The sequence below is a fragment of the Muscardinus avellanarius genome, assembly GCF_963383645.1.
Source record: "Muscardinus avellanarius genome assembly, chromosome: 13".
Classification (NCBI taxonomy): Eukaryota; Metazoa; Chordata; class Mammalia; order Rodentia; family Gliridae; genus Muscardinus; species Muscardinus avellanarius.
The window spans coordinates 93263363-93289870 of record NC_137799.1 but is presented as its reverse complement, the minus strand read 5'-3'; the positions used below and the strand labels follow the sequence as shown (position 1 = coordinate 93289870).

The window sequence follows — 26508 nt, the reverse complement described above, 5'->3', positions numbered from 1 at the left end:
GAATTAAGGAATAACAGATTTCAGTGCGATAAGCAACATTTTATTTATAAAAAAAATAAAAGGAAAAGAAAAAGAAAAAACCTCTTTTACAACATTTTATAGATTAAGTAAAAATACCAGTGTATTAATATATATGTATATACACAGTGCATATATATATATATATATATATATATATACATACAGATGATATAACATTAACATTACATGCTTCTCAGGACAGAAGAATTAGGACATGTTCCCTCATATCATTTTAAAATTCTATCACAACTTCAAACCACTTCCAGAAAATTTGCTTTCTGTATTTTCTCCTTTTAGACTTCAAGTAGAAGTTATCAAACCGGGATCTAAGTACGGAAACCATCTGCTATACATCAACCACAAGAGAACCGCCATCAATTACTCAGCTGGGTTTTTCTGCGTTCGTCCACAGGTCTCCGTAACCCTACGACTGTGTCAACCTTCTACCTGAGATGCGAGGGGGTGACGGAGCATGACAGTTTATAGGTCTCATGCGCACGTTCACGTGGATTTTCAACAGAAGCAAAATGGAAAACGTTTTCTTAGAGCAGCAACACTGACTATGGAATCACCCAGGAGGAGGGTTCCCTTCTCCCCTTTCCTTGCCAAATAAAACACGGACATTGCCCCCCATCCCAAAGAAAACAAAACCCACACACACACACACAAAATAAACTCAGGGTGAAGCACCTCTGGCGATGATCAGCATACAGCAGGGGACAGAGAGGTAGCGTTTCCTTGGTGACAGCGCCTGGCTGACTCGGATGATTCCAGACACACCCTCTTCTGCAAAAGGCACTCACATATTGTCTGTTTATAAATCATACAGTGTGGTCCAAGCATGGGAGTCTCTCCTACAAATATAAAAGAGAGAAGCTGAGGAGCTGGTATAACAAAGAAAAGAGTAAGAAATACACATTGTGGATAAATGTGCGCTTTTCTTTCCTTTTTTTTTTTTAAGGACAATCAATAAAGTTGTTTAAAAAAACTTCATTGAAAAGTTCAGAATTCTAATAAAATGATCAGTAAGAAGCAAGGTACTGGAGGACCAGAGACGGTGTTTAAAACACTGAGAGGAGGAACACTAGCTTTTCAAGTGGTCAAAGTGAAGGGTGTGGTCTGCTGTTGACCGTCTCTGGACAAGGGATGCTGAGAGGCAGGGAGACAGGCAAGCAGGCGGGAGGGTGGAGACTGAGGATGTGGGTGCAGGAAGGAAGGCCCGGGAATCTCCACTGGGAGGGATGAGGTGCACCCCTTGTTTCTGCAGTCCACAGAGCCCCTGCCCGAGTCCAGGCTGCCCTCACCGAGACACCACCGAGCTAATGGAATTGTAAGACGTGCCGCTATTGCAGCTTGAGGTATAGGCCTCCTGGCCATTGCTGTCCAGGTTGATTTTGAACACGGACGAGGCCTTTAGTAGAAAGTCGGCGGCATCCCGGCGACCAAGCTCCCTCAGTTTGGACATGAGGATGCCCACGGTGCTCTCAGGATAGGAGGTCCACTCCCGCAGCAGGGCATGCACGGGGCTGGGGAGGAAGTCCCTGGGAGCCCTGGTGCTGGTGTTGTACTTGGCCACGAGATCTGGGAGGCCCAAGTTCATGGCGAGAAGGCACCAATCCTTCCCCATGGGGTCAGGCGGGTCGAGCAGGCGGCTCAGTTTCCTCCGGGTCAGGAGGTTCAGGTCCGACGCGTGGATGTCCATGCCCAGGCTGGCCTGCGAGTAGACGTCGTGGCAGCCAAAGCAGGTGATGCTGCCGAAGCTCTCCTTGTACCCGCCCATGGTGTTCGTCAGCGAGCTCTCCTTCAGGGTCTGCGCCCGGAAAAAGTCCCGCGGCTGGTAGATCATGACGGGCTCGTGGTGCTCCCGCAGCTGCTGGGGGCTCAGGTAGTGCTTCACCGTCAGCAGCCCGGGCAAGGTGGTGGCCATGACGTTCTCGATGGTGCTGCACACGGAGTCCAGCAGCAGGCAGCACTTGATCTTCTCCGTCTCCAGCCCGCGCACCTGCACCTCGATGCCCTGGCCGTGGTTGACCAGCAGCACGAGCAGCTCGGCCCCGCGGTTGGCGATCTTGCAGCCGCTCACCCACAGGCGGATGTCGGCGTCGCCCTCGGCACTCTGCTGGTGGACCCACCGGCACAGGTTCACCTGCACCTTGTGAAAGATGCCGCAGGGGAAGGGCGTGAGGTGCTCCACTGGGACGATGCGCACGCCGCCGTACACCATCACCTCGTCCTCCTCGTCGGTCCAGGAGCGCTGCAGGTTGTCTGTCTTGATCAGCGCAGGGATGTCCACCATGGTCCCACTGCTCAGGTCGCGGGCACAGATGTCCATGGCATCCAGGATCTGCAGGAGCTCTTCTACGTCACTGTCCGGCACCAAGCGCTGGATGTCCTCCATGGTGTAGCGGCCGCGGTAATGGTGCAGGGCCCGGGGCGTCTCCACGGACAGCAGCTTCCCCAGGACGTTGGTGCAGAGCCAGCGGGGGTCCAGGAGCAGCACATCCTGCACCGTTTCACTCTGCATGATGTTAATCTGCCAGGGGAACAGCACAAGGTCAGAGGAAGAGAAAGCAGAGCCAGAGGCACTGGCCACGAAGCCCAGGGAGGGCCTGGTCCTAGAGGAGACCTGAGCAGTCCTTCCAAGGTCTGACTCGGAGCCGTTCCCTGGACCCATCTCCAAAGTGAATGAATACTGACCCCTCAAAACGCTTGAGGATATAAGAAGAGAAATTCGAGAAGTAACTGTCCTCAAGTGTCAAAAAATAAAATAATAAAAAAGACACAAACAGAAGAAGAAAAGAGATGGTAACCAAATGCAAGGGGTGATTTTTTGCCTAGATTTTGAATCCCCAAATAAATGCTAAGTGAATAAAAAAATGTGTAAAAGAAGTTACAGGGGTGTGTAGTAAATCTTTGCATGACAACTATATATTCAGTCATGGCACTATAGTAATATGTTTCTGGAATATTCCAATCTTATATTGGGTTGTACGGGAGAACATCCTTCTCTTTAGGCTAAATTATTTAGGGATGAAATGTGATAATGCCCTCAAAGTAGAAAAGAGAACAAATAGGATCAGAAGCAAGAAAACATGATAAAATGTAAACGATCGGTCAATTTAGGTGTAGAGTACGTGAGGATTGATGGTAATGTTTTGGCAATTTCTCTGAAGGCTTGAATTTTTTAAAAATCATAATTAGTATATCATTATGTAAATCTCAAACACATTTCCATAAAAAAGGTCTGAAAAGATAAGCCACCTTGGTAACAGCTTGCCTTAGAGAAGAATTAAGAATGAGATGGGGGTGGGGGAGACTCCAGGCTCTACAGGTTAAGTTTATTAAAGAAAAGAAAACAAAAATTGTGACGAAAACACAGAGTGAAGTCACCTTTCCCTTTAGGGGACAGTTACCCTTCCTTTGTTTCTTCCCTGTTCTAGAATTGTTCACAAATAACGGAGATCCAGGGTGGCTTCTTCCTCTCGGGGGGTTCAGGCTGTGCCTGTCAGCGCAGGGGGACTCGTCTGCCCTCGTCTGGCACAGGCCTTTCAAAAGCCTTCTCTGGGTGGTTCTGTTCCTAACTGAGCCTTAGACTGAGCATTCACGGAGGCTGTAGCCCTTTCCTATTTAGTTCTGGACATGGCATTTGGAGGGTCATCCCTAATGGAGGAGACTAAGGAGAGGAGACAGCTCACAAAGTGTTGTGTGGGCTTCTGGACCACAGAAAAGCCAGAAGGACTCTTCAGGAGACACAAATAAGTCCGGAGCAGTTTCTAGAAGGCAGCACCGGCACCGGAGGAGAGCTGGAGCTGGACTGAGCGGGCCCACTCGCTGAGGTTCCCTTTCCCTTTCCCCTCCTCGTAAATCTTCATTTATTTATTAAAATCTCAAAGGAAGGGAGAGGAAAAAGGAGGATTAAGGAAGGAAACAGCTCAGATAATTCTTTGAAAACATATGAAATATGACTCCTGGTTGCTCAGGTACAGGAGGGGAAGGGGCGGGGGGGGGGATGCCGAGAAACAGCACCGAGAGCTGTGTGCACTCATGTTTAAATCACTTTAACCTCGCTAGGTGTACAACCGCAATGCATTCACAAAAGTATAAAAAAATAAGAGTAAAAGCCCCGCAAGCATCAGTGTATGACCTAAAGCGTTGCTGGGGACTACCGTGCCAAAGGACTGAGCTGACTGTTAAGGTGGAGACATGCTTTATACCCAGCAGTGTCATGATCTATTCTGTGACGGTTCGCCAGTCTTGCTTGCACTGAATCGCTTTACATTATCACTGGAGGAGTCTGCAGAATAGCTGGTTATTTACTGGAAGTTTAAAAAGTTGACTAAACCACCGCTTGAGGCCCCAGTCTTCAGGGTCACTGGCTTCTGGATTCAATATTAGCCTCAAAAATACTTGTACAAATGTGGCCATGACAGAGCCCCCAAGATTAGATAGCTGAGCTTCTGGTTTAGCTTTTAATATGTATACATTGCAGTACTGGGGATGGAACCCATTCTACCTCTGAGCTACACCCTCAGCCCTATTTTTTATTCTTTATTCCAAAACAGGGTCTCACTGAGTTGCAGAGGGCCTCACTAAGTAACTGAGGCTGTGAGCAAACCTCGATCCTCTGGTCTCAGCCTCCCGAATGCTGGGATGACGAGCGTGTGCCACCTCCCTGGGCCGTGCTTTTAGTATTCAGAATGGCTGCTCTTGGCCCCCGCTAGCTCACGCTGCCTCCCGGTTTCACAGCATGTAGGAAGGCGAAGGTGATGCCCTTTCCGGGGATGGGGATGGGATGTGATTAGAACAGGGTTTCTAAATCGCACCCCAGTGCTAAAGGTCACACAAGAGCCAAGTGTTCCGATCCCTGCTGTTTCTGGCTCACATCACTTGCTGGGGCCTTTGAACGTGCCTCTCCAGTTAGGAGCCCATTTCTCTGTCTTTGTGTCTTCAGGCATTCTGTCTGTGAGGTGAGGACACCTCACCACCTTTATGCAATGGTCGGTCAATCTAGGAATTCTGTTTGGAGCTGGAGCCTCCCGCCCCATGGGGCCAGCCACCCTGCGAGCCGCCAGGAAGGGCAGAGAGGTACCAGGTACCAGGGGGAGTGAGGGGACCCAGGCACCCAGGGCAGGGCCCTGGCCTGCCAACAGGAGCCCAAAGACAACAGCAAGAAAAGGAAACAGAACCTGCTAAGGTGGCGTGGAAGCATGCCGGTCTGTGGGCCATCGGAGGCTGTAGCAGCCTCACATCTGGAAACACTGTGGGCAACTGGCCAGTCTGCTCTGCTTCCCAAGCCTCATGCTCTCGCCGGGAGCTGGACCTTGGGACAAAACCGTGTTCCCAGCACCCCCCGGGGCCCCTCCTGGCCCCACGCAGTCCTCACCTCTCCGGCGCTGTGCAGCTGCTGCGCGATGCGTCTCAGGTCCTCCTCGCTGGCCAGGGGGTTCAGCTGGTCCTGCACGTCGTACACAAACTGCTGCAGCGACATCAGCTGGTTGGGCCCATTGAGCTTCCTCCAGGAGGGCAGCGTGGAGATGATCTTCTCACAAAGGTGGGTCATGGGAGGGCAGCCCTAGAGCAGGGAGGGGGACAGGTTAGCTGCCACGAGGGGGCGATGGAGCCGTGAATGAGCTGGCGCTGTGCAGGTGCAGCCCTGAGAAGGTTAGTGCTTCACTGACGCCTTAAAGCAGAATCTGTTTATCAAGTGGACAGTGCGGTCGAGGCTCGTCAGCTCGGTCCGTCATGCTAAACAGAGGGCGAATCTTTCCAGTGATGTTTTCGGAATTGTGAATTCAACCCGTAAAGTAATGGTCATCAACTCCCGATGTTTTGTCACCCCTCCCTTTCCCACTAACCCTCTCCCTCTCCATGAGTAACTACGCAGTCAGGCGAGTGGGAAGCAGTGAGTCTCACCACCACCCTCCTCAGCAGGCATTCATGGGGACTGTGGCCGAGATGTTGTTTCACATTAATCCAATTCTTGGTAACTGATTTGATGCTGGTTTTTAACCTTTTAGGTCGGTTAAATGAACCAGCCCAGGTTGCAAGTGCATAGAACCAACACACCATCCTGAACAGAAGCCCCCCGAGCCACACCCCACGCTGCACCGCTAGTTAGGCCTCCCCCCAAATCACGCTTTGAATAGCAGCTCAATTCCACTTCTTCATCAAAAGGCACAATTCTCAGAGATGGAGGCAGTTCCCCTCGGGGCTCCCCTGCCTGGGCTCAGGAGTTGGGACGGTGTGTGTGAAGCAGCTGATCTGCCTCAGCCGGGCTGGCTCATAATCTTCAGGATTCCCTGTGCCTGGAGAACGGAGGCTCTGAGCAAACCTGGGAGCCCTGGGCTCTTCGCAGGCTGCTGTTTGCTTCCAGACCAATGCCCACGGTTTCTGGGACCCGCTTCCCAGAGACCTGCCCCACCACGGTCGACTGCCAGCTGTGCCGGAGGAGGGAGCTGAGAGGAAAGCAAGGAGCCTGGTTTTCTTGAGGGAGGGGAGGATTTCCAGGGAATTTTGAGCGCATCTGGAATGAGAGCCCGGTGTTGCAGGCTCAAGGTTCTGGAAGGGAAAATAGATCAAAGGCGACCCCAGTGGGCTGGGGAGGGGATTACACCCCAGTCAGAGTTTTCCTAAGAACAGTTTAGCATCCCCCCCCCCCCCCCCATTTAGCAGGTTTTTCCATTTCCTAGCAGTTTTGGAGACCTTTTAGCACATTTATGGATTAAGCCAATGTCAGAGGCTTTGGCATTGAATTTGATTTTCCCTTCTATTTTTAATTTTTAACTTTGTTCATGAATATTTTTTGCCATGATTTAAAAATGTGTTTGTTGTTAACTAGGTATACTTTACTGGAAAGTTTCTAGTTTTTTTTTTTTTTTTTTTTTTTTTTTAGATACATTCTCCAAAGTTTCTGCTCAAGATACTTTTTTTATTTGCACATTTAAAAGCTTCTATCTATTGACTTTTGGGCTCTGTAGTGAGCAGGATAATGTGACTTTATTTTCTCCCAGGAAGATAACCACTTGTGTCGGATAACTTATTAAATGTTTCTTCCCCTAAATTAAAATAGCATTTTTTTACTGTTAAATTTCTATATATAGTATGATTTATGTGGACACTCTCTAAGCTGTTCTTATTTAATTGTACTGATGACAGAATGTTTATAATATATTCTATTTATCCTTCCACTGGAATCCTACGATAAAAGCCCCAACCCTCTCCATCCCATTCAGATGAAATTGTACTAAGTTTATGGAACTTGGGAAAAATGAATATTTATTCAGATCTTACTTGCAGCAAGAACACAATCTCAATCCATTTGTTCTCATCTATTATAAATTGTTAGTGACTGTTTTTCTATTTCTGCTGAATTTTCTAAACATGTCCCTCAAAAAATTTTGTTAGTGACTGCAGTTCTACTTTTCTGAGTTTTCTAAACATTCCACAACAAAGCACTTTAGAATTGCTCGTGTAGTTTGTCGAAAGAAAATTTCTATTTAAACAAACCAGTAAAACTGAAAATATCATACAGTCTGAAGTGGTCCACCTTTCCTGCAAAAACCCTCCATCAAGGACTACTTCCTGTTTCTCTCTTCCTGCCTTACCCCAGAGCAACAGGATAACGCTAAGTCTATACAGCCCTCTAGTCTTGGGTCCTACTGAGAAGCCATCCCCTGAACATCAAACCAACCAAGAGGGCAGTACCCAGTCACGATGGTGACAGGGGAGGCCGGCTCCAGGTCCCTCCAAGAGATACTTACTGAGACAATCTGGCTCCGAATTTCTTGCAGGTGATTCCGAAGTACCTTTATGTCCTTAGACCCAGAAGCCCCGGCATCTAGCACAAACAGCTTATTGGAAATATGAAGATCGTTCCCAAACCTAGGGCAAGAGCAGAAAGCTCGTCAGGCCTGAATCAATTGCACTGGGCCTTTCCACGCAGGGCCGGGCTCCAACTGGACCCAGAGGCCAGCTGGAGGCAGGGAAAGTCCAGCTGGCCCCACAGAGGCCCATCTGGCCCTGCTGTTTGTGCCCAGCTCTGATGCAGAGGTTTGGGGCAAACGAAAGGAGCTCTGGGGTTCCAAACAGAGCAAGGTACACATCATGAAGAGTCTGCTCCTCCCGATCGGGGAGGAAAGGCCTATGCGGTCACTTTTCAAGTGAGAAGAGGGAGAAGGGAGACCAAGATCAGAGGCAGAATACTAAAGCTATACCAGCAACCTAGAGATACTTGTAGCAGACACATTTTCTTTTTTTTTAAATTTATTTATTTTATTGGTGCACTGTATTCATACATCATAGTGGGATACAAACTTTTGTAGACATACATGCACACATCGCCCAGTCAGCCCCCACCCGATCCCCACCCCATTCTCTCCCCATCCCTCCTTCCCATGTTTGGCTTAGTGGTTGACATCTAGTATTATAGCAAGTATTAAAATTAAAAATGATAATCTCACATAACAGTTTCATTTGTCTGATACCAAGCTTTTGATGACTTAAAGATAACATTTCAATATTTCTTTTTGCTTCATTTCTTACCAGAGAATTTTTTTTCTATTTTTTAGGTGAAACTATCACATATTTATATATTTATTTTTCAGAAAAAAATCTATCCTAATATGGAATATGGATTCTAGATACCCAAAATGATCTTGAAAAAGAACAAAGCTAGAAGATATATATTTTCTGATTTCAAACCATATAAAGCTACAATAATTGAAACAGTGTAGTACTGTTCTAAAGGCAGATATATAAACCATTGGAGTTAAGTACAAGCCTAGAGATACATTCTTCCATATATTGTCAAGTTATTTTTGACAAGGTTTCCACGAACATTTGGTGGTGGAAATAATAATCTTTTAACTAAATATTGTTGAAAAATAATAATTACATGGAAAAGAATAAAATTGGACCCTTACCTAATCCCATATACAAGTATTAACTCAAAATAGATAAAAGACCTAAATATAAATCTTAAGACTATAAACTTTTAGAAGAAAATCTGGGTCATAAAACCTCACAACATTGAAATCGGCAGTGATTTCTTGGATATGATTTCAATGGCACAGGCAACAGAAGAGTATACAAACTCCCTAAAAAATAAAAAAATATTGTATATCCAAAGACAATGTAAACAGAGTTAAAAGTTACTAATAGAATTGGATAAAATATTTCCAAATGCTATATCTGAAGGTATATTAATATTCCAACTAGAAATCCTAAAAATTAACAACAATAAAGGCAAACAATACCATTTAGAGATAGGTAAAAGACTAACATAAATAATGAATCTCCACAGATAACCAATCTTAGTTGTCTGTTGGGTGGAAAATCTTGTTTCTCTGGTTCTGGTGTGTGTTACCTATTTCTTCTTTGTAGTTAATCTCTTTGAGTATTTTCTCTAGCGCTGGTTTTGAAGACATAAATTCCTTCAATTTCTGTTTGTCATGGAAGCTTCTTATTTTTCCATCTAATTTGATAGAAAGTTTTGCTGGGTAGAAAATTTTTGGCTGGAAGTTGTTTTCTTTCAGAGTTTGGAATATGTTACTCCAAGCCCTTCTGGCTCTCATGACTTGGTTTGGGAAGTCTGGAGTGATTCTAATTGGTTTGCCTCTGAATGTCACTTGGCCCTTTGTTTTTGTTGCCTTTAAGATTCTCTGCTTGGCTTCCACATTGGTCATTTTGACAATTATGTGGCGTGGGGATCCTCTTCTCCGATCCTGTCTAAAGGGAGTTCTGTAAGTTTCCTGGACCTGTGTATCAACCTCTTGCTCTATGTTTGGAAAATTTTCTGCTATTACTTCCTTGAAGAGATTGTTGATCCCTTTGGTATCACTTTCTTTTCCCTCCTCTATTCCAATTATTCTTAGGTTAGCTCTCTTAAAATGGGCCCATATTTCTTCAATGTCAGATTCCTACTGTCGGATATTTTTTTCTAGGTTAGAAACTATGCGTTCATTTTTGGAATGATCATCTTCTAAGAGCAAGATTCTGTTCTCCATGTGGTCTAATCGGTTGTTTGTGCTTTGAATTGAGGCCTTTACTTCATTAATTGCATCCTTTATCTCTTTTTGGCTCTCTCTGAGTTCTTTTCGAAGCACCTCTATTGTTTCTACAGTTATTTTCCTGATTTGATCTTCTAGAAATCTCTGATTTTCTGTTTTATCGGGTTCTGATGTGGGGTTGGGGGCATTCATTGCTCCAGTGTTATTCCTCTTTCCCATGATTTCGGAGGTTTGTGCCTTCTCTGGGTTCTTCCCTGGGTCACTACGGCTTCACTTAAGGGACTCTGGATCTCGAGTCTGTAGTATCTCAGACCCCACTACTCCTTTACTGGGTTGTATCACAGAGTCTCCGACCCAGGGAGTCGATAGAGGCTGCTTTAAACTATGGGGGGTGCCAGGTTGCACGTTCTCCTATGGTGTGATATCTCTGCCACCGCCACTCCCTCACTGGGTCAAGTCCCAGGGAGTACAGTACTGGGATTTCTCCTCTGTGGCCCGCAATTTGACTCACTGTTCTTGAGTACGCAGATGTAGCTGTACTGGACTCGGGGAATTCACTAATGCTGTCGCCAGTGGCAATATGGCGCTGCTGCCACGCCCTCTGAGTCCCTGCTGCTTGTGTTGAGCTCAGCCACTGGGAGCTTTCGATGCTTCCTGCGCCGAAAGATCCCACCTGGCTGTTCTGCAGCGGCTCACCTTGGCTTGCTGTAGCCGTCCGGTGAATTCGCCACTGCCGCCGGCAGTATGGCGCTGCTGCTGCGTCCTCGGGCGTGAGGCCGGTGTATCTCCTCTGTGGCTCTGAGCTCTGTTCTTAGTCCACTTTCTCTCTGGAGCCTGGTGATTTTTTTGTTTCTCTGGTGATGGTGTTTTCTGGCTATGAAAGGCGCTGATTTTGTGGTAGTGGAGATTGGTTGTTAGCAGGGCTCTTAAGCCCCGCTTTTCTTGGTCGCCATCTTCCCGGAAGTCAGACACATTTTCTATATCAGGAAGACAACAGGTATGCATCTCAAATTGACAATTTGAGATTTGAGTTTCTAGCATATTATATGGAGCTGCAGGTTCAAACTTTTTGATGGAATCACTATGCTTCAGATGTGTTTGTTCATTCTCCAAGGATTCATGTGTGGGAGGCTCAGCCCCAGTGTGGTGATGTGCATGGTGACGAAAACTTTAAGAGGTGGGGCCTGGCCTAGCCAGGCAGGGTGGCACATGCCTGTAATTATGGTACTTAGGAGGCTGAGACAGGAGGATCACAGGTTCAAGGCCAGTCTCAGCAATTTAGCAAGACCCTCAACAACTTAGTGAGAATCTGTTTCAAAATAAAAATTAAAAAGGTCTGAAGTGTAGTTTGGAGGTAGAATATCCCTGGTTTCAATTCCCAGAATAATACACATATACACACACACACACACACACAGGACGGGGTTTAATTGAATGTGACTAAGGTCATTGGAGTGCTACTCTCCAAATGGATTAATAAAGCTTTCGTGGGCTCCCAGTTAGTCCTCACGAGATGATGGTTATAAAAGAAAGAGCTGACCCTGAGTCTCTCTCTGGCTTCCTTTCTCCACAGGTGGTATCTTCCTCTCATGCCCTCTCCCACCATGATGTCACACATCCAGGAAGGCCCGTGCAAGAACTAAGGACGTGTTGTTTGGACCTTCTGCTTCAAAACTGCAACCTAAACAAACTTCTTTTTTTTTTTATAAGTACCGAGCCTCAGGCATTTCATTATAGCAACAACAACAACAACAACAACAACAACAACAACAAAAACTAATATAGAAAAAATAAAAGTAAAATAAATCATTTTAATAAATAAATAAATAATAAAGTAAAAAGTTATTTTGACTCTTTGCTCACCCGCATGTAATAAGTGATACAAAGACTTCCAATAATGCATGGCATGAAACGTACTTTGAGCTATTCTGTTCTGCCCCACTCCTTACCATCTGGTCCCATTATAGCAAAAGTTGGTTAAGATCCCCTACATAATTTCAAGACCCACTAGTGGTTGGAATTGGTATGTTGAGAAATACCGATCAGTGCTATGGTGGTAATCATGCAAAAACCTGAAATCTAAAGCGACCACCAGAAGGGCGGCGGTGCTGGGAGACAGGAGAAGCGGGCGGGCTGAGGCTCTTGACTATCTGCTCTTTGTCTGCGCTCAGGTTGTTATATGTGTGCTCACTGCATTGGTAAGAGTGAAACATACAAGAAAAAGATGAACCCAGGGAGAGCCTTTCGTCCCTCGCTGGGTCCGTGACTTCACCGTGCTGTCCCATCCGGACGGCTTCCGGGCTGCGGGCCTTACCTGTTTCTGATCTCTTTCAGCAAGGACATGTCTTTGTCATATCCAAATTCGCCTCCAGCCGGCCGAGGCACGTTCATGATGTCGGCGTGAGTAGCCACCAGGACAACTCGCAGTGGGTTCTTGAGCTTGCCGCCAAAGGCTGGGGGCAGAGCGGGTGGAGTCAAGAAGTGAGTGGTGACCACTGACCCTCCTGCCCAGCGCGGGCATGACAGCCCCAGGCCCTCTGTGCTGTTCACCCCTCAAAGGCCCTGGTGGCCAGGTAACAACAGGGCCTCAGGGGGCTCTCAGCCAGGACCGACCCAGCACAAAAGCCAACTCCCTAGGCTCCCTCCAGAGAGCATTGCTGTGAGGGGGACACGACTTCTGAAAAAGGGGCGCCCTTCACAGAATCTAAGAAAGCAACTCACATCGACGGCCTCTCGCTGAGGGGAACGATGAAACAGAAAACGGGGCAGAGGAGAAAGACAGGCAAAGGTGGCAGTGCCCCGAGGGAGATGAAGCCCAATTAATGTTATTATCCTATGCTTTCCTGGAGAGAGAAACTGTCTGCTGCGTGCGGCACTTCCCCCGGGAAAGGCTGCTTCTCCTGATGTTCGCAAAGAACAAGCAGTGATTCCGTGTCATCCTCTCCTTTGAGTACAGCCTCTGTTTACCCGGTCCCTTTTCCCCATGCTTAACAGATCTGCTCGTTCTGCTGCCAAATTATGGGCCCTTTTGGGAGAGGAGCAGGAGCTGTGGAAGGAGGATTCCACTGTGTACCCGGCAAAAATGGCTCTGACTCTGATGCACAGAAGGAAGTGAGAGATGGCGCCCAAGGGAGGACTCAGAACTGGGCCTTTGAGACAGGAACACGGGTCGGGGACAAACTCCCCGCCGGCCGCAGTGACCCGCTGAGCTCGGGAGGCTTCGAAGAGTGGACTCGCCTGTGGGAAGGAGACCGGCAGGAAGCCGCTGCCGTGGGCCACGCTGCAGGCCGAGCTCGACCTGGGCTGGGGGAGGCCAACCGTAAGGGCGGGAGCAGAGCAAGAAGGACGCCCATCCCCGGGGCCCAGCTCACCTATGGGCTCTTCAACCGGGACCAGCGACTTCAGGAAACTGAGCCAGAAAATCACTTGGTTAAGCTGGATCTCATAGGGCTCCTCTAGACTAAACACGATGACGTGGATGGACGTGGGGTCGTTTACGGCAAAATAGTCATAGCAGCAGAAGTACACGGGGTTTCCAGAGAACTCCCAAACACTGAAGTCACCAACTCCTACGGAGAGGGAGAGATAAGAGATTACGGTCACGAAGCACCACCGCCACACTCCAATAACAAACTTTTCTGGGCGCTCTAAGCATTCCGTAGCGACATCCGCAGCGTTCATCTGTATATCCACACGTCTACGAAGTACAGATACACATATGTAGTATTTATATCGACAGCATACAGACCATGTCTGTTTCTCTATTTCTGTCTGTGTCTGCTTGTCTCTTTTCCTAAATAATTCAAATGATATCTATGGCTATGTCTATATCATACCTACTCATAATACCCTAGAAAGGTATATGTGTGAATATTTTATATATATATGCAATGTATATATACATATATACATATATGCATATATATACATATATACATATACACATACACATATACATATACATATACACATACACATACATACATATACATATACATATATATGTATATATATTTATATATCCTACACTTTCTCCACTTTAAATACTGGTGTAGAAAGAATGGGACCCATCTGGGAAGACATCAAGGAGCCGTCCTATCAGATTTCATAGAAGCCCGAGCAGGGCATCCATAACCACACAGTTCACATCCTTAATACACACATATTCTCCCTCTACTTACAGTTTATTCCTGACAAAGAAGGAGTCAGGGAGCAAACTGCTCCCTTTGTTCCAAAGGTCAGGAGAAAATAAATGAGAGACCATATAAGAAAAGATGTCATGTCCTGAAATGAGCATAAGTTACATTTGGCAAAAGATGGGGTATAAAATACTATGTGTAAATGTCACTATGAGTTGGGTGCAGTGGCACATGCCTGCAAGCCCGGTATTTGGGAGGCTGAGACAGGAGGATGGCAGGTTTGAGGCCAATCTCAGCAACTTAGCAAGACACTGCTTCAAAATAAAATAAAATAAAATAAAATAGCTCAGAGGTAGCTCAGAGGTAGAATGTCCCCGTATTCAATCTCAGTACTTGTCTTCACCCCAACTCACTATGAAATGTAAGTTAATTTTGGGTACAGAGTGACCATTTTTTGCCCTCCTTGGTGAACGAGGGGATTCCCAGGAGAACTAGTTGTTCTAAAAGACCAAGGCTGGCCTCTCCTGGTGTCTGGATCACCACAAGGAGATAGGGAAGGGGCCTCAACAGAAACGGAACCAAGGTGACTACTCGCTTTTGACAAGAGCTGGGGCTCTAGATGTGTTTTATAATAACCTTTCTCATATTTAGTCCATCGAATCACTAGTATCACTGGTGGAGTCTGCTTCATGAGGTTTCCCATCTAAACCAGTGTTCAGTTCTGCTTTTAAAAAGGTATTGATTTGCCAGGCGTGGTGGCGCACGCTTGTAATCCCCACGCTTGGGAGGCAGAGACAGGAGGATCGCGTAGGTTCAAAGCCAGCCGTGCGCACTGGCTTAGGAGACCCTGTTTCCAAATAAAAATGTAAAAAAAAAATAGGTCTGGGAGTGTAGCCTGGAGGTAGAAGGGCTTCGAGAAACCCCAGTACCACCAAAAAAAAAAAAAAAAAAAAAAAAAAGTATTTATTTAAGACGGGCATGGTGGAGCACACTTGTAATCCCAGGACTAGGGCTGAGACAGGAGGATCGCAGGTTTGTGGCCAGCCTCAGTAACTTAGTGAGGCCCTCTGCAATTTAGAGACCTGGGTATGTAGCTCAGAGGTAGCATGCCCCTGGATTCCATCCTTAGCAAATTAAAAAAAAAAAAAAAGGAAAAAAAAGAAAAGAAAAAAAGAAAGGTATCGATTTATTCCTCAGTCATTTACTGATCATGAATTAAGTGCCCGGTGCTTGCCTGGGTGCTAATGATACCCTAGTGTTTAGTTTTTTGCTTTTTTAGAGGGTATGAGTCAGCTGTATTTCAGTCCTGGGTCACTACCAGTAACAGTTTCTGTTGGATGTTTTCTGGGGGAGACAGATGCCATCAGGACAAGCCCTTTGGGGAGTGACTCAGGAAATCTGCAGGTCTTCCCTTCAGAAAAGGCGGGGCGTACCGTTCAGGTAGGCATTCTGGATGTCGATGGCCTTGGTGGACTGGTCATCGGCCGAGCAGTGCGGGTGGTGGGACGGGGCCACGAACACCTCCAGCATCCCCTTGGTGAGGCCCGGCTCAAACATCATGCTGCGGCTCCTCACGCTCACGTTCTCGCAGCCGGGGTACAGGTTGTTGATGCTCACGGAGACTGCGGGCCAGAGAGGACCGAGTGAGACCAGTACGGGGCAGCACGTGCGCCGACTCCTCCCTCCCGGCCTCGTCCCAGTGTCCTTCCCAGAACGCCTCCATCCCCGCCTGCCAGGCGTGCTTAGGGCTGGCCTCTGTGCCCCCAGGTGTGCTATGTGGCCGTCTCTGCAGGCCCCTCCTTCCCACATAGTGTCCTGCTCTCCATCCAGAGAGCCTGCCCTAGGGATGGCATCTTGCAGGCCCGCTTGCCATTTGGCTCGGGGGCAGCCAGTGGGGAGCTCCAGAAAGGGCAGGAGGAGAGAAAGGCCTGGCGTTTTCCTCCCTTCTCGATTCCTACCGCTTGCTTCCCTGACTAGTGTGCCTGTCCGCAGGGCGCTAGCTCTGCCTGTGCAGATTCTCCTCAGCACTTCCAGACCACTGGGGTTCTGCTTCTTCTCTTTTGAGCCCCGGGGGGCAGTGGCCTCCCGCTGGTGTCCGTCCCTAGGTGCCTTACCATCTCCCCTACATGCCCCTGGGTTTTGCCTGTGACTCTCTGGGGTCTTCTCCACCAGGACCCTGGCTGATGCCAGTGAGGACCACTCTGTACACTGAGTTGTTTGGGGTTGAATGCCAAGCAACAGTAAGTAGTAGTAGCCACGTAGCAAGTAAGCTGTAAGTGACTCGGCACTGGATGATGCTGAGTCGCTCAGCAGGAACATTCTGAAAACCCCCTTCGAGGTCTTTTAGCTGCTCCGGCCTCAAGCCTCAATCCGTGGCACTGTGACTTTAGCATTTCTTCAGAAAGCGCCCTCTTTCCTTTTAATAACGAGGGCTGGGACACAGCGTGTAGCCAGCGCATAGTCACTCCGTGTGTTGTGAGTTGTTTATTTTGACCTCTGGCAGCGGTACTGTTTTCCCATTTATGGCAAGGAATTAACCTTTCAAGCCAATATATATTTAGTAAAGTAAGGAAGGGAGCTTAAGACAATATTATGTAAATAGTAATGGTGGCCAACAGGGATGGGGAGTATCTTTGTGTGACAAAGTCTGAGCCTCACTGATTGGTGGCCTCCGATCAGTCTCACAATGATGAGGACAGAAGCCGTGTCTGGCTCAGGGCTGTGGCCCGGGCCTGGCCTGCTTTGTAAGCATTGAAGAGCGGCGCATCCAATGAGCAGAGCTGTGCCCGACAGCACCCTCGCCTCGTGATTAGCAGTGACAGACACTTCAGTCACAAAGGCATGACTCCTTCACCTGGACGGCCTGGCTTTTAAAACTGGTGACCCAAACGCTAAAAGACCAACAGTGAACTCAGGACATGGGTGACGGGCCAGCCAAGGCGAGAGGGAGGAGGCAGCAACTGGACAGAGGGGCAGGGCTGGGTACATGGAAAGGTGGAAGGCCAGAGGAAGGGGCTTTTTACATTTATTCTGATTATAAAAGTCTAAAACTCGGCGAACAGGGATGTGAGGAGAACACGGTGCCGCATCCCCGAGGACGTCGTGGTTGCCACGTCAGTGGGTTTCTCTGCAGATCGTTGGCCTAAGTCCCACAGAGCTCTGGCGGCTCCCAGGAATGGGTCTGTCCACTCCCCCATGCCACAGCACCTGTGCCTCCACCACGTCAGGGGCAGACCGTGTTTAGTGGCCTCTGGGCCCGAGCTTGCGGGGGGCAGCAGCGTCTGCGGGTGGACACTGTTGGTGCTTCTCGGTGATAGTTTTCACGGGAGGACACAAGGTTAGAACTGGGTTTGCACAGAGAATAATGAAAACAGATTGTAGAGGATCTAAGGCAGGAACCCCAGAGTGAAAACTTGGTTCTGTTCTTGCTAACAACTGCCACCCAGTGGTACCGAGAGACAGAGCCCAGTGGAGAGCCCACTTTGGAGCCAGAGTCAGAAGGGACTTCCTGAGCCTGCTGCTCTCTGCTGAGGACAGGGACAGCTCCCCGCTGCTCCTCTCTTGAGGCTGGACATTTCTGGGCCTTGGAGCTGAGTGCGGCTCGCAGCAGGCAGAGGGCAAGGGAGTGTGGCTTCAGTGGAGGTAGCGTGTCCAAGGCCCCTGTCAGGCCAGCGTGTGAGTTCAGAATCCTCCCTGCCACGCTAATGACAGGGGCTCCTGGAGTTTGTCCAATGGGAATAATGCAGGGAGGCCTCTATCGCCTCCAGCTCTACTCACCCAGCTGCACCCTGCGGGCGAGCAGGCTTTGGCGGGAGACTGGGCAGCGTCCTGGGCCTGTGAGCAGGGCCTGCTGCACTCTACTGAGGAAGACCCACCATGTCTCCTGGCTGGAGCTCAGCCTTTGCCTTCAGGGTGTTCATGAGAAGGCCAACATTCTTAAAATTCTTACTGTCCTTGTGACAGACATGTCCCCTGTGGGCATCTCTCCCAGGGAAAGAAATGAGGCCTGACCAGGCGGAAGCACAGTGCCACTCTGAGGCGACAGCACTGTCGTTTGTGGAGACAGACGCCTTCCCTGGAGGCACACACTCGGGGGCCTCTTCCAGGGTGTCTATAAAGACCTGGCTACTTCCGTTCCCCAGCATGCACAGTTGCTACCAGAGCCCCAGCTCCGCCCATCTGCATTAATTCCGGGCTCTTTCGCCTGAGTCCTGCTCTGCTTAGGAGAATGAATGAGTTGTGGGGCCCAGAAGTGACCAGTGACCTGCCGGGCCCAGAGTTGGTGACATCTTCTCTGGGCTCGGCTCCCGCCCCAGCTGTGACTCCTGTGGCAGCTCCCTGGCCCTGAGGCGGCTGGTTACACCAGGACACACCGTCTCCACCAGCGAGGGAGGAGGAGACGCTGCGGGGCCAGTGGGCACAGCTCCCACCTCTTACCTGGCCACAGCAGGTGCTGGTTTAGTGACAGAATCCTGCTGCTTCAGGACTGTTTCCACAAACACTCAGCCACCCCTCAGGAGCAGATGGCCTTTTTGGGCATTAAGAAACCCGGGTCGCCATGGGTTACGCACTCTGTCCCTGTCTGGGACCTCCCAGAGGCTACTGGCTTTGGCCAGACTTACCTGGGGCCAGCTCACCTTTCATAGTGATCAGGTGTAAACAAAGCCCGGGGACCCCACATCCCAAAGCATCCCTGTCCAAGTGGACTCCCTTTGTCCACTCGTTTGAAATGCCATGTGGCCACGGAGCAGAATTTTGTACATGTGCTTTTTAGGACGTGCACTGCGGTCTCACTCCCACTCCACTGGACTCCTGGAGCTGGGGTGGGGAACGGGGATCTGCAACCTTCGTCCGTCCCTCTCAGTGGGGTTCCCGCCCTCCCCCCAATCACTGCCAGGCAGGAAGATGAGTCCAATCTTCCACAAGAAGCCAGATACTCAGGTTTCTAGGTGAGATCTCTTGGTTTAAGTGCCCGCCATTAATTCATTTCCCCCCTCCACTTCTCCCTTGCTCTAAAGTGAATTTGCCAGCTTGTCAACAGGCGCCGGCGGCTGGTCCATTGCCTAGGATGACTTGACCTCCCAGAGTCAGAGAATCAAATAAGATGATGGGTGTGCGGCACCTGGAGCCCCGGTGGGCACAGGCAGCTCTTGTCCTTCTGCCACGCGCTCCCAAAGATGTCTAGTCTGCTGTCCACGGGGCAGCTGCCTTCAGGCTGGACAGCCTTTTGGGGTTCCTTCCCTTTGGCTTCTCTCGTCCCCTTCTGGCATGTGTTACTTCCTTAGGACTTGAACGTTCCCATGGACTCCCCAGGGTGGGCGCATCCCTGGGCTAGCTCTCAAGAGGGAGCATGCACAGGCAAGGCTTCCTTCCTTCAGTTACTTCTGGAAGCCAGGTCACCCCTCTGAGACCACAGCCCTGGGGGTCCCTGGAGTGCAGTCCCAGGGGCATACCCATGCCAGGCTCTGCTCTCCTCTCTGTGCCCTTGGAGAAGCCGGCTGCCGCCTTGTGGAGGTGGGTATGGCAAGACCTGGCCAGAGAAGGCATTCCTGCTCAGGGTTTCCAGCCTCCTCCCTGGATCTGCCATGGCTCTGCTGAGGAGCTGGACAGTGCTTCGCCAGGTGTAGATCGCCCCCCAGGGGTCTTCTGTCACTGACCCTTGTGACCAAGGCCTCTCCAAGCACCAGCCAAGACTGCATGGTTGTATATGGCAAGGCTCGGCGAGTGTGGCCATCCTGACCTGAATTTCGTCAGACGCCTACTGCAGAGGCTAGGTGTGGAAACTGGCCAGAGGGGAGGGGAGCGGAGAGGTAGATTCTAAGGGATGTTTCCCTTCTGTGCCGCTGGCACACAGCTGGCGCTCAATAAATGTTAGCAGTGTGTACTAGAAATATGGCCACCATACTAACTACAAATCCATTTCAGTTGTTTTAACGGCATTGCTGTGATCTGAGAAAGAAAACTGAAAGGGGCCAGTATGTCTCAGCCTACACCCCAGCTCCTGGTGTCCCCAGACATCCTTCTTCATCGACAGAGGAAAGACTTTGAGAAGCAAATTAAAACTATTTGTTTCATCCTGGAAAATTGCTATGACACTTCTGTAATATCATGTATAGAAAATGATTCTGAGGCAGACATATACAACACTGGCATTTTAGAAATTTCTTAAATTTCTCTATTTTTGGGGAGTGGTGGTAGTGGGGATTGAACCCAGAAGTATTCTACCTCTAAGTGTTTCTTAAAACTCTATTAATTAAAAAAAGTTATTTAAAGCAGGTCTAAGTTACTGAGCACCTTGCCATATTGCTAAGGCTGGCCTTGAACCTGCAATCCTCCTGTCTCAAACTCCCAAATACGAGATGACAGGCACACAACACTGCACCGGCTGGCCGGAAGCTCTCTATTAATTCCCTCCCTCTAAATTGGGAGTCTGGTGGGATACCACCCAGTTGCAGTCTTCTCTTGCTCTCTGTGGGTGCCCCTACTTCAGGGGGGAAGGAAGGGCAACCCTGCAGCTCTGGGTGTGAATCCTGACAGCCCCCTTGCAGTGAACTGATCATCTCTGCAGGAGGCAGGGAGACAGCTTCCTAAGGAGGCCAGATGTGGCCAGAGACCAGCTGTTAAAACCACCAATCTTTGAGATCCTACAGCGAACTCCGGGCTGAGCAGGAAGGGTGCTTCCGAGAGGACCCAGTATTGCTGCCCTGGGCTCTGGCGTGACTGAGGTACCCACTGTTCTCCAGGAAGAAAGCACACGGGCGAGTGCCCTCTGGGCTGGTACTGGACGTGTGCTGTGCTGGGACCCGCATCAGTCCAGGGGCAGAGTCCTTGAGTAGAACACAGCTCAGCTCTGCAGTGTGCTCAGCTGGGATTCTGGGCTTCCCTGACTGTGGCTTCAGTGATGGCCGGGCACCGAGCCACCGCTGGTCGACAGCAGAGTGGATATGAGGTCTATGGCCTGTTGGAACCTGCTGAAAGCCACCATGACCATGGATCTGATCCTCAGTGGGCCAGTGACCAAGGCAGAAGAAGCTTTCATCCCGGCCTCGACCTGTCAGAGAAGCCCCCGGAGGCTCCTACCTGTGGGCTTGGTGGCCAGGGGCGAGGGTGGGAAGCGGGTGGAGCTGGTGGAGGAGAGCCTGGGCCTGCGCCTGCGGAAAAAGCTCCGCAGCAGCCCGCACTTGAGAGACTCCACCAGGGTGGTTTTCCCCGCGCCCGAGTGGCCGAACAGCTTGAGCTTGATTCTCGGCTGCAGGTTCTGCGTGGGCCGGAGCTGCTGGATGAAGAGCCCTCGGTGTGTGTCCTAGACAAGGAGGAGAAGAGCCCGTGAGTCACAGAGAGGAGCCTGGGCAGACCCAGGTGATGGTTCCCGCCTGGTCACCATTTGCCCTGCACAGAGAGAGTATGCCCGGGCTTGTTCTGTCTCCACTCAACTTTTTAAAATTCAAGTAAACCTCACATAGCATCAAGGTCAACATTTTAAAGTGTACAGTTCACGTTCTTAAAGAACATTTGCAGAGCTGTGCCAGCATCCCCGCTCTCTAGATGGTGAGCTCTCTCTCTCATCAAGCCGAGGAAGCCCCACCTGTCAGCACTCTCTGGCCATCCCCTCAGCTCAGCGCGGGCATCCACCACTCTGCTTTCTGTCTCTATGGATTTTCCTATTCTCCTGCCATTCTGATGCATAACAAATTGGGTGGTGCCTTTGTGAGGCCACAGTTTAAAGAGAAAACAGGACGCGCCCTGTGTGAGCATCCGGGAAGCCTGTCCTCTTGGGGTGGAGGGTCTGGTTCCCTGACTGCACTGTCATGGAAGCAGAGGGTGGGGAGAAGGGGCTTCAGGAGATGGAGACGACTGTGTGGAGGGGCTGGAGGATCCAACAACCTGCGCACTGTCTTCTCAGCCCTACAGGGAGAAGCAGGAGTCTCCCTATTTTGGTTTGAATATAGAATGTCCCCTGGAAAAGGTCACGTATTGGCAGTGCAAAAGTGTTCAGAGAGGAAATAAATGAACAGGGGCCCTAACCGCATCAGTGGAGACACCCATGGTGGGTCAAAATTTTGAATGGATTTACTAGGTGCTAATTTAAGCAGGCAGGGCTTGACTGGGGAGGGTAGGTCACTGGGTATGTGGCTGTGGGGACGCTCTGGCCCTGGCTGGCTCCGGCCTCTCCTCTCAGTTTTCTTGTTGCCATGAGATGAGGTGCTGTCCTCTGTCACTTTCTGTGCTACCATGCTATCTGCCTTGGACTGTACCCCAGAAACCATGAGCCAAATAACCTTTTCCTCCTCTATCTTGTTTGTATCAGAGATTTTGGTCGCAGTGATGGACTAAGACACGCAAAATCAAATCACTCACTCATCCAGTTATCTTCAAGCAAAAGAGAACCTCGGCTAGGTATGGTGGCACACTCCTGTAATCTTCTCAGCACTTGGGAGGCCGAAAGAAGAAGATTGTAGGTTCAAGGACAGCCTCAGCAATATAGCAAGATTCTCAGCAACCTAGTAAGATCTATTTTTAAATTTTTTTGGTGGTATTGAGAATTGAACCCAGAGGCATTTGAGCTACACACCCAACCTGATTTTATTTCTTATTTGGAAACAGGGTATCACTAGGTTATTGAGGGTCTCAGTAGGTTGCTTAGAGCCTTACTAAATTGCTGCGGCTATGATCCTTCTGTCTGTACTAGGATTACAGGGACGCACCCCCATGCCTGGCTGTGAGACAAAAACTAAAAAGTGCTGGGGGTCTAGCTTGGAGGTAGAATTGCCCTGAGTTCAATACTTAGTACCATCACACAAACACATGCAAAGAAGAGGGACTCTAGTGTGCTAAACCCAGTGCTGAGAATTGGAAGATTTTAGACTTAGCCAGATCCACAGCCTTGGAGGGACATAGACACAGGAACAATTTGGCATCAAATATAACATTAGTACTCTTAATGGGACAGTGCTGTCCAAGTACTTGGGGAAGGTAACCCAACCTGCCTGGAGGTCTGGGCAGAGGGGCATCCCTCCTGCATCCCCTTGGTCACACACCAGCCTCTTTTCCACCACCTCCTGCCTGGTTCCCAATGTTGCAGGCAGCCTGAAGTCTCTTTCTTCACTCACCCAAGAAGATCCCCTCTGTTCTAGCTTACTTTCCACGCACCCCACAAAACCAGTCTTGCCTGTCATCTCTTCCTGCAAGCATCCTCCCCCTTCAGGCTCAGGCCAGGCATGGCTCTCCATCATGATACCACCAGGCTGCAGAATCATATGGAGCTGTCCTTCTCCACCAGGAGCCACCACAGATGGGAAGCCACGCCAGGGCACCTGTAGGACGCTCAGTGAGCAGGTGCTGTGTGACTGACTCTGTGCGGGGGGACCCATGCGAGGGCACCTCAGCGCAATCACACACCTCGTCACCTCTAAATCCTGAGATGCTCATTGTCTGCTGATCTTTTCTGGCTGAGACACCATTACTTTTTCCATTAACTGTGCAATTGCAAACTCATATGATGCCCCTGGAGACCCTAATTTTTCTCACGCCATTTTGGATTTCTTTGCTGGGACAGGTCATTCTCGGCACCTGGGGTAACACTGCCCTCTAGCGAGCCCTGTGGAAAGCTGCAGTGGTAATCTTGGTTCCCAGGGTGTTGGAAGAATGGATACTAGGTGTCCCAACAACTTGTACACAAAACACCTCACAATGGAGAGGATTCCTAGGTCACTGAGGCTTCTAAAAACCTGCTGAGCACTTATATGGGAGAAAACCCTTTTATAATCATCTGAGCCTAGGTCTTTGCCTTTTACATGTAACCCAGAGAGTTTAGGCAGGCCATGTCTTAATATGCCCTAAATATTGCAAGATTGTAACTATCTCATATAAATGGTAGTTTGATGCACTTTGAAAGTACTTTACAGGGACCATGACTGCTTGTGCCTCTACCTCTGAAAACCCTACTCACAGGATCCTGTGGCCTTCCAGTGGTCAATCAGCTGTCCAGCCGGTGCCCAGGGGAACTGCCTTCAGAGCTCTGGGGACAGGAGCAGGCTTTGCCCACACCACTCTTCTCAGCTCAGATCCCAACATTTGCATACTGAGACATGAGCATCACGTTCCACTGTGAACAGGTCCCTTCAAAGTACGTACCTTTCCAGTTAGGGCACTGTTTTAAGATTATCTGTGTAGATGTGTTCCCCAGTGTGATTTTCTATCAGGACAGTTAAGCGGCATTACAAAGGAAGTGTTGGGGCAGCTAGGTTGGAACCCACAGCCCTGGACAGTGATTGTGGAACATTCTGGTTTTTTCTAACCTCAAATCTTGACAGGTTCCCCGCCGACCACCGCAGAGGAAGGACAGCTCTGGGTTCTTTTCTGAAAGAGGTGCTCGCGGGGGGCCACCCAGTGGGCTGGAGTTCTCGGCAGTGCCTTCTATGGCTGTAGGTAAGTCCAGGTGGCCTGTGCGCCGCTGACCCGAGACTACTTGAGTCTTAAGAGTCGGCCCTTTATCCTCCTCCTGTAGTCGGCAGCCCTTGGCACGTCCGTCACACTGAGGCACGCAAGCTGCGGCCGCTCTGAGGTTTGAGTTTGGTGCCTTAGCCACTTTCCCTCTCTGGCCTCAGTGGAGCACCGTCTCCAGCACCCCCAGCAGCTGCAGGGGCATCAGGCCTTTCTCAGGGCTGCTCTCTCTCTGAATGATGAGCCTCAGGCTGGGCAGGGTGGCATTATGTGAGCACGAGCCAAGGCTCACATGCTGGTTCCCAGACAATGACTGACCTCAACAAAATCTTATTTTACCCTAGAAATGAGCTCAGAATTGTTGATGCCCTCAATTCTGGGTGATCACACGATCAAACACACAGTCTCACTTTTCAAGTAGGGGCCAGAGAACAGCAGGCAGAAAAAGCTTTCAAAGGCTAAAGGATGGAAAAGGGCCCCGTGCCATGCTCCCTCCTGCCCCTGTGCCAGGGCCCTTGCACATTTCCTTGCTACACCCTCTCTCCTCCCACTAGGAGCTGTCGGCCTGGGCTGAGATGACCCACTTGCCTTTCACCTTGGCTTTGAAAAGAAAAGCTGGTATACAACTCTCTCATCAAGATGGACAGAGTTGTACCAATATTAGGAAGAGGCTTCAAAATGTATTAATGTACCAGTATTGGTAAAGATTTTTAATTTCAAAATATATTTTTGGTAGTAAAAAAAAAACCTCAGGAGCTTCAAGGAAAGGGCTGCAGATTTCCAGGTGCCAAGGCTAATTAGCAAGAGAATAGAAGGAGCCCAAAAGCCTGGGGTCTTTTTACATTTCTAAGAGAGGCAAACTTCCTCAAAGATGTGGGGGAATCCCAGACTCCAGATAAGCAACTTAACACATTTTGAAGTGTAACAGAAGTCTGTGCTGAAGACAGAGCAGGTCATCTACACCAAGAGACCTGTCTGGGAGATCTAGTCGGGTCAGAAGATCGGCTATAAAATACTCTGTATCCAGGAATTGTCAGTGGCTTCATTTCGGGCCACCCCTATACTATCCCGGTATGGTATAGGGCTGTAAAATGTCTTCTCTATTTCTCTTTGTAATAATCAACTCATTTAAGTTTTCATCAAGAGTTCAGACTGTGTGATACTTATCCTAATTCACGACAAGAACCCGCGGCTACAAGAACAGTTTCTGGGAGCCTAACAGAGGTCCCCGGAACAGTCCCCCCCCAAACGGTAACAAGAGTTCGCCACAATCTCAAAAGATCTTTTTACTTCTAAGAAAACCCAGCCTCATCTTGCAGGAAGACCCCTCCTCCTCCCCGAGAACCTTATAGAATCAAACATAACAGATTTTGGCATATCCTCCCAGGACAGAAGTTTTTGAAATCTTTTTCTCTTTGGTGGAGGGTGAATTTTCATTTCTTGTCACTAGATGGCATAGGAGGGTAGAAAAGGCCCAGAGGCCTTTCTGGGGAAAGTGCTTTTATCAACCCAGGGATCTGCTCCTCAGAGGGAGGGCTCCAGGGTAGTTCTAGAACTGGGCCAAATTGGGATATACCTGAGGGCGAAAGCTAAGCAGGTCAACACGAATCAAACACCAGACTAACTTGTCAACTTCTCCCCACCTGGCTGTGGTTAGGAAGCCGTGGTTAGAGAACTGCAGGGATGTCAGGTTAAACTTAAATGCATGCACAATCCTTGTAGGGTTGCACCTAGACCCCCATGAGAAAGATTCCAGTGGGATTGCTTTAAATTCAAGAGCTTCTGTACAGCAAAGGAAACTATCAAGAACCTCAACAGAGCGCCAACAGAATGGGAGAAAATTTTTTCCAATTATTCTTCCAATAGAGGACTAATACCTAGAATATACAGAAAACTCA

The 26508-nt window shown here is 49.2% G+C and overlaps 1 protein-coding gene across 1 annotated transcript in view; it reads right to left on the bottom strand.

Annotated features, from left to right (window-relative positions):
* Nucleotides 1–835: 835 nt before the first annotated feature.
* Nucleotides 836–26508, bottom strand: part of DAPK1 (death associated protein kinase 1) — a gene marked incomplete at both ends in the record, with an annotated part of 182068 nt that continues 156395 nt past the window's right edge. Inside the window, 8 exons of the mRNA XM_080708667.1 lie at nt 836–875; nt 1326–2554; nt 5405–5593; nt 7782–7902; nt 12343–12481; nt 13400–13597; nt 15601–15789; nt 21248–21470. Of these exons, the coding sequence (XP_080564793.1) occupies nt 836–875; nt 1326–2554; nt 5405–5593; nt 7782–7902; nt 12343–12481; nt 13400–13597; nt 15601–15789; nt 21248–21470 (2328 nt within the window). The remainder of the gene's footprint in view (nt 876–1325; nt 2555–5404; nt 5594–7781; nt 7903–12342; nt 12482–13399; nt 13598–15600; nt 15790–21247; nt 21471–26508) is intronic.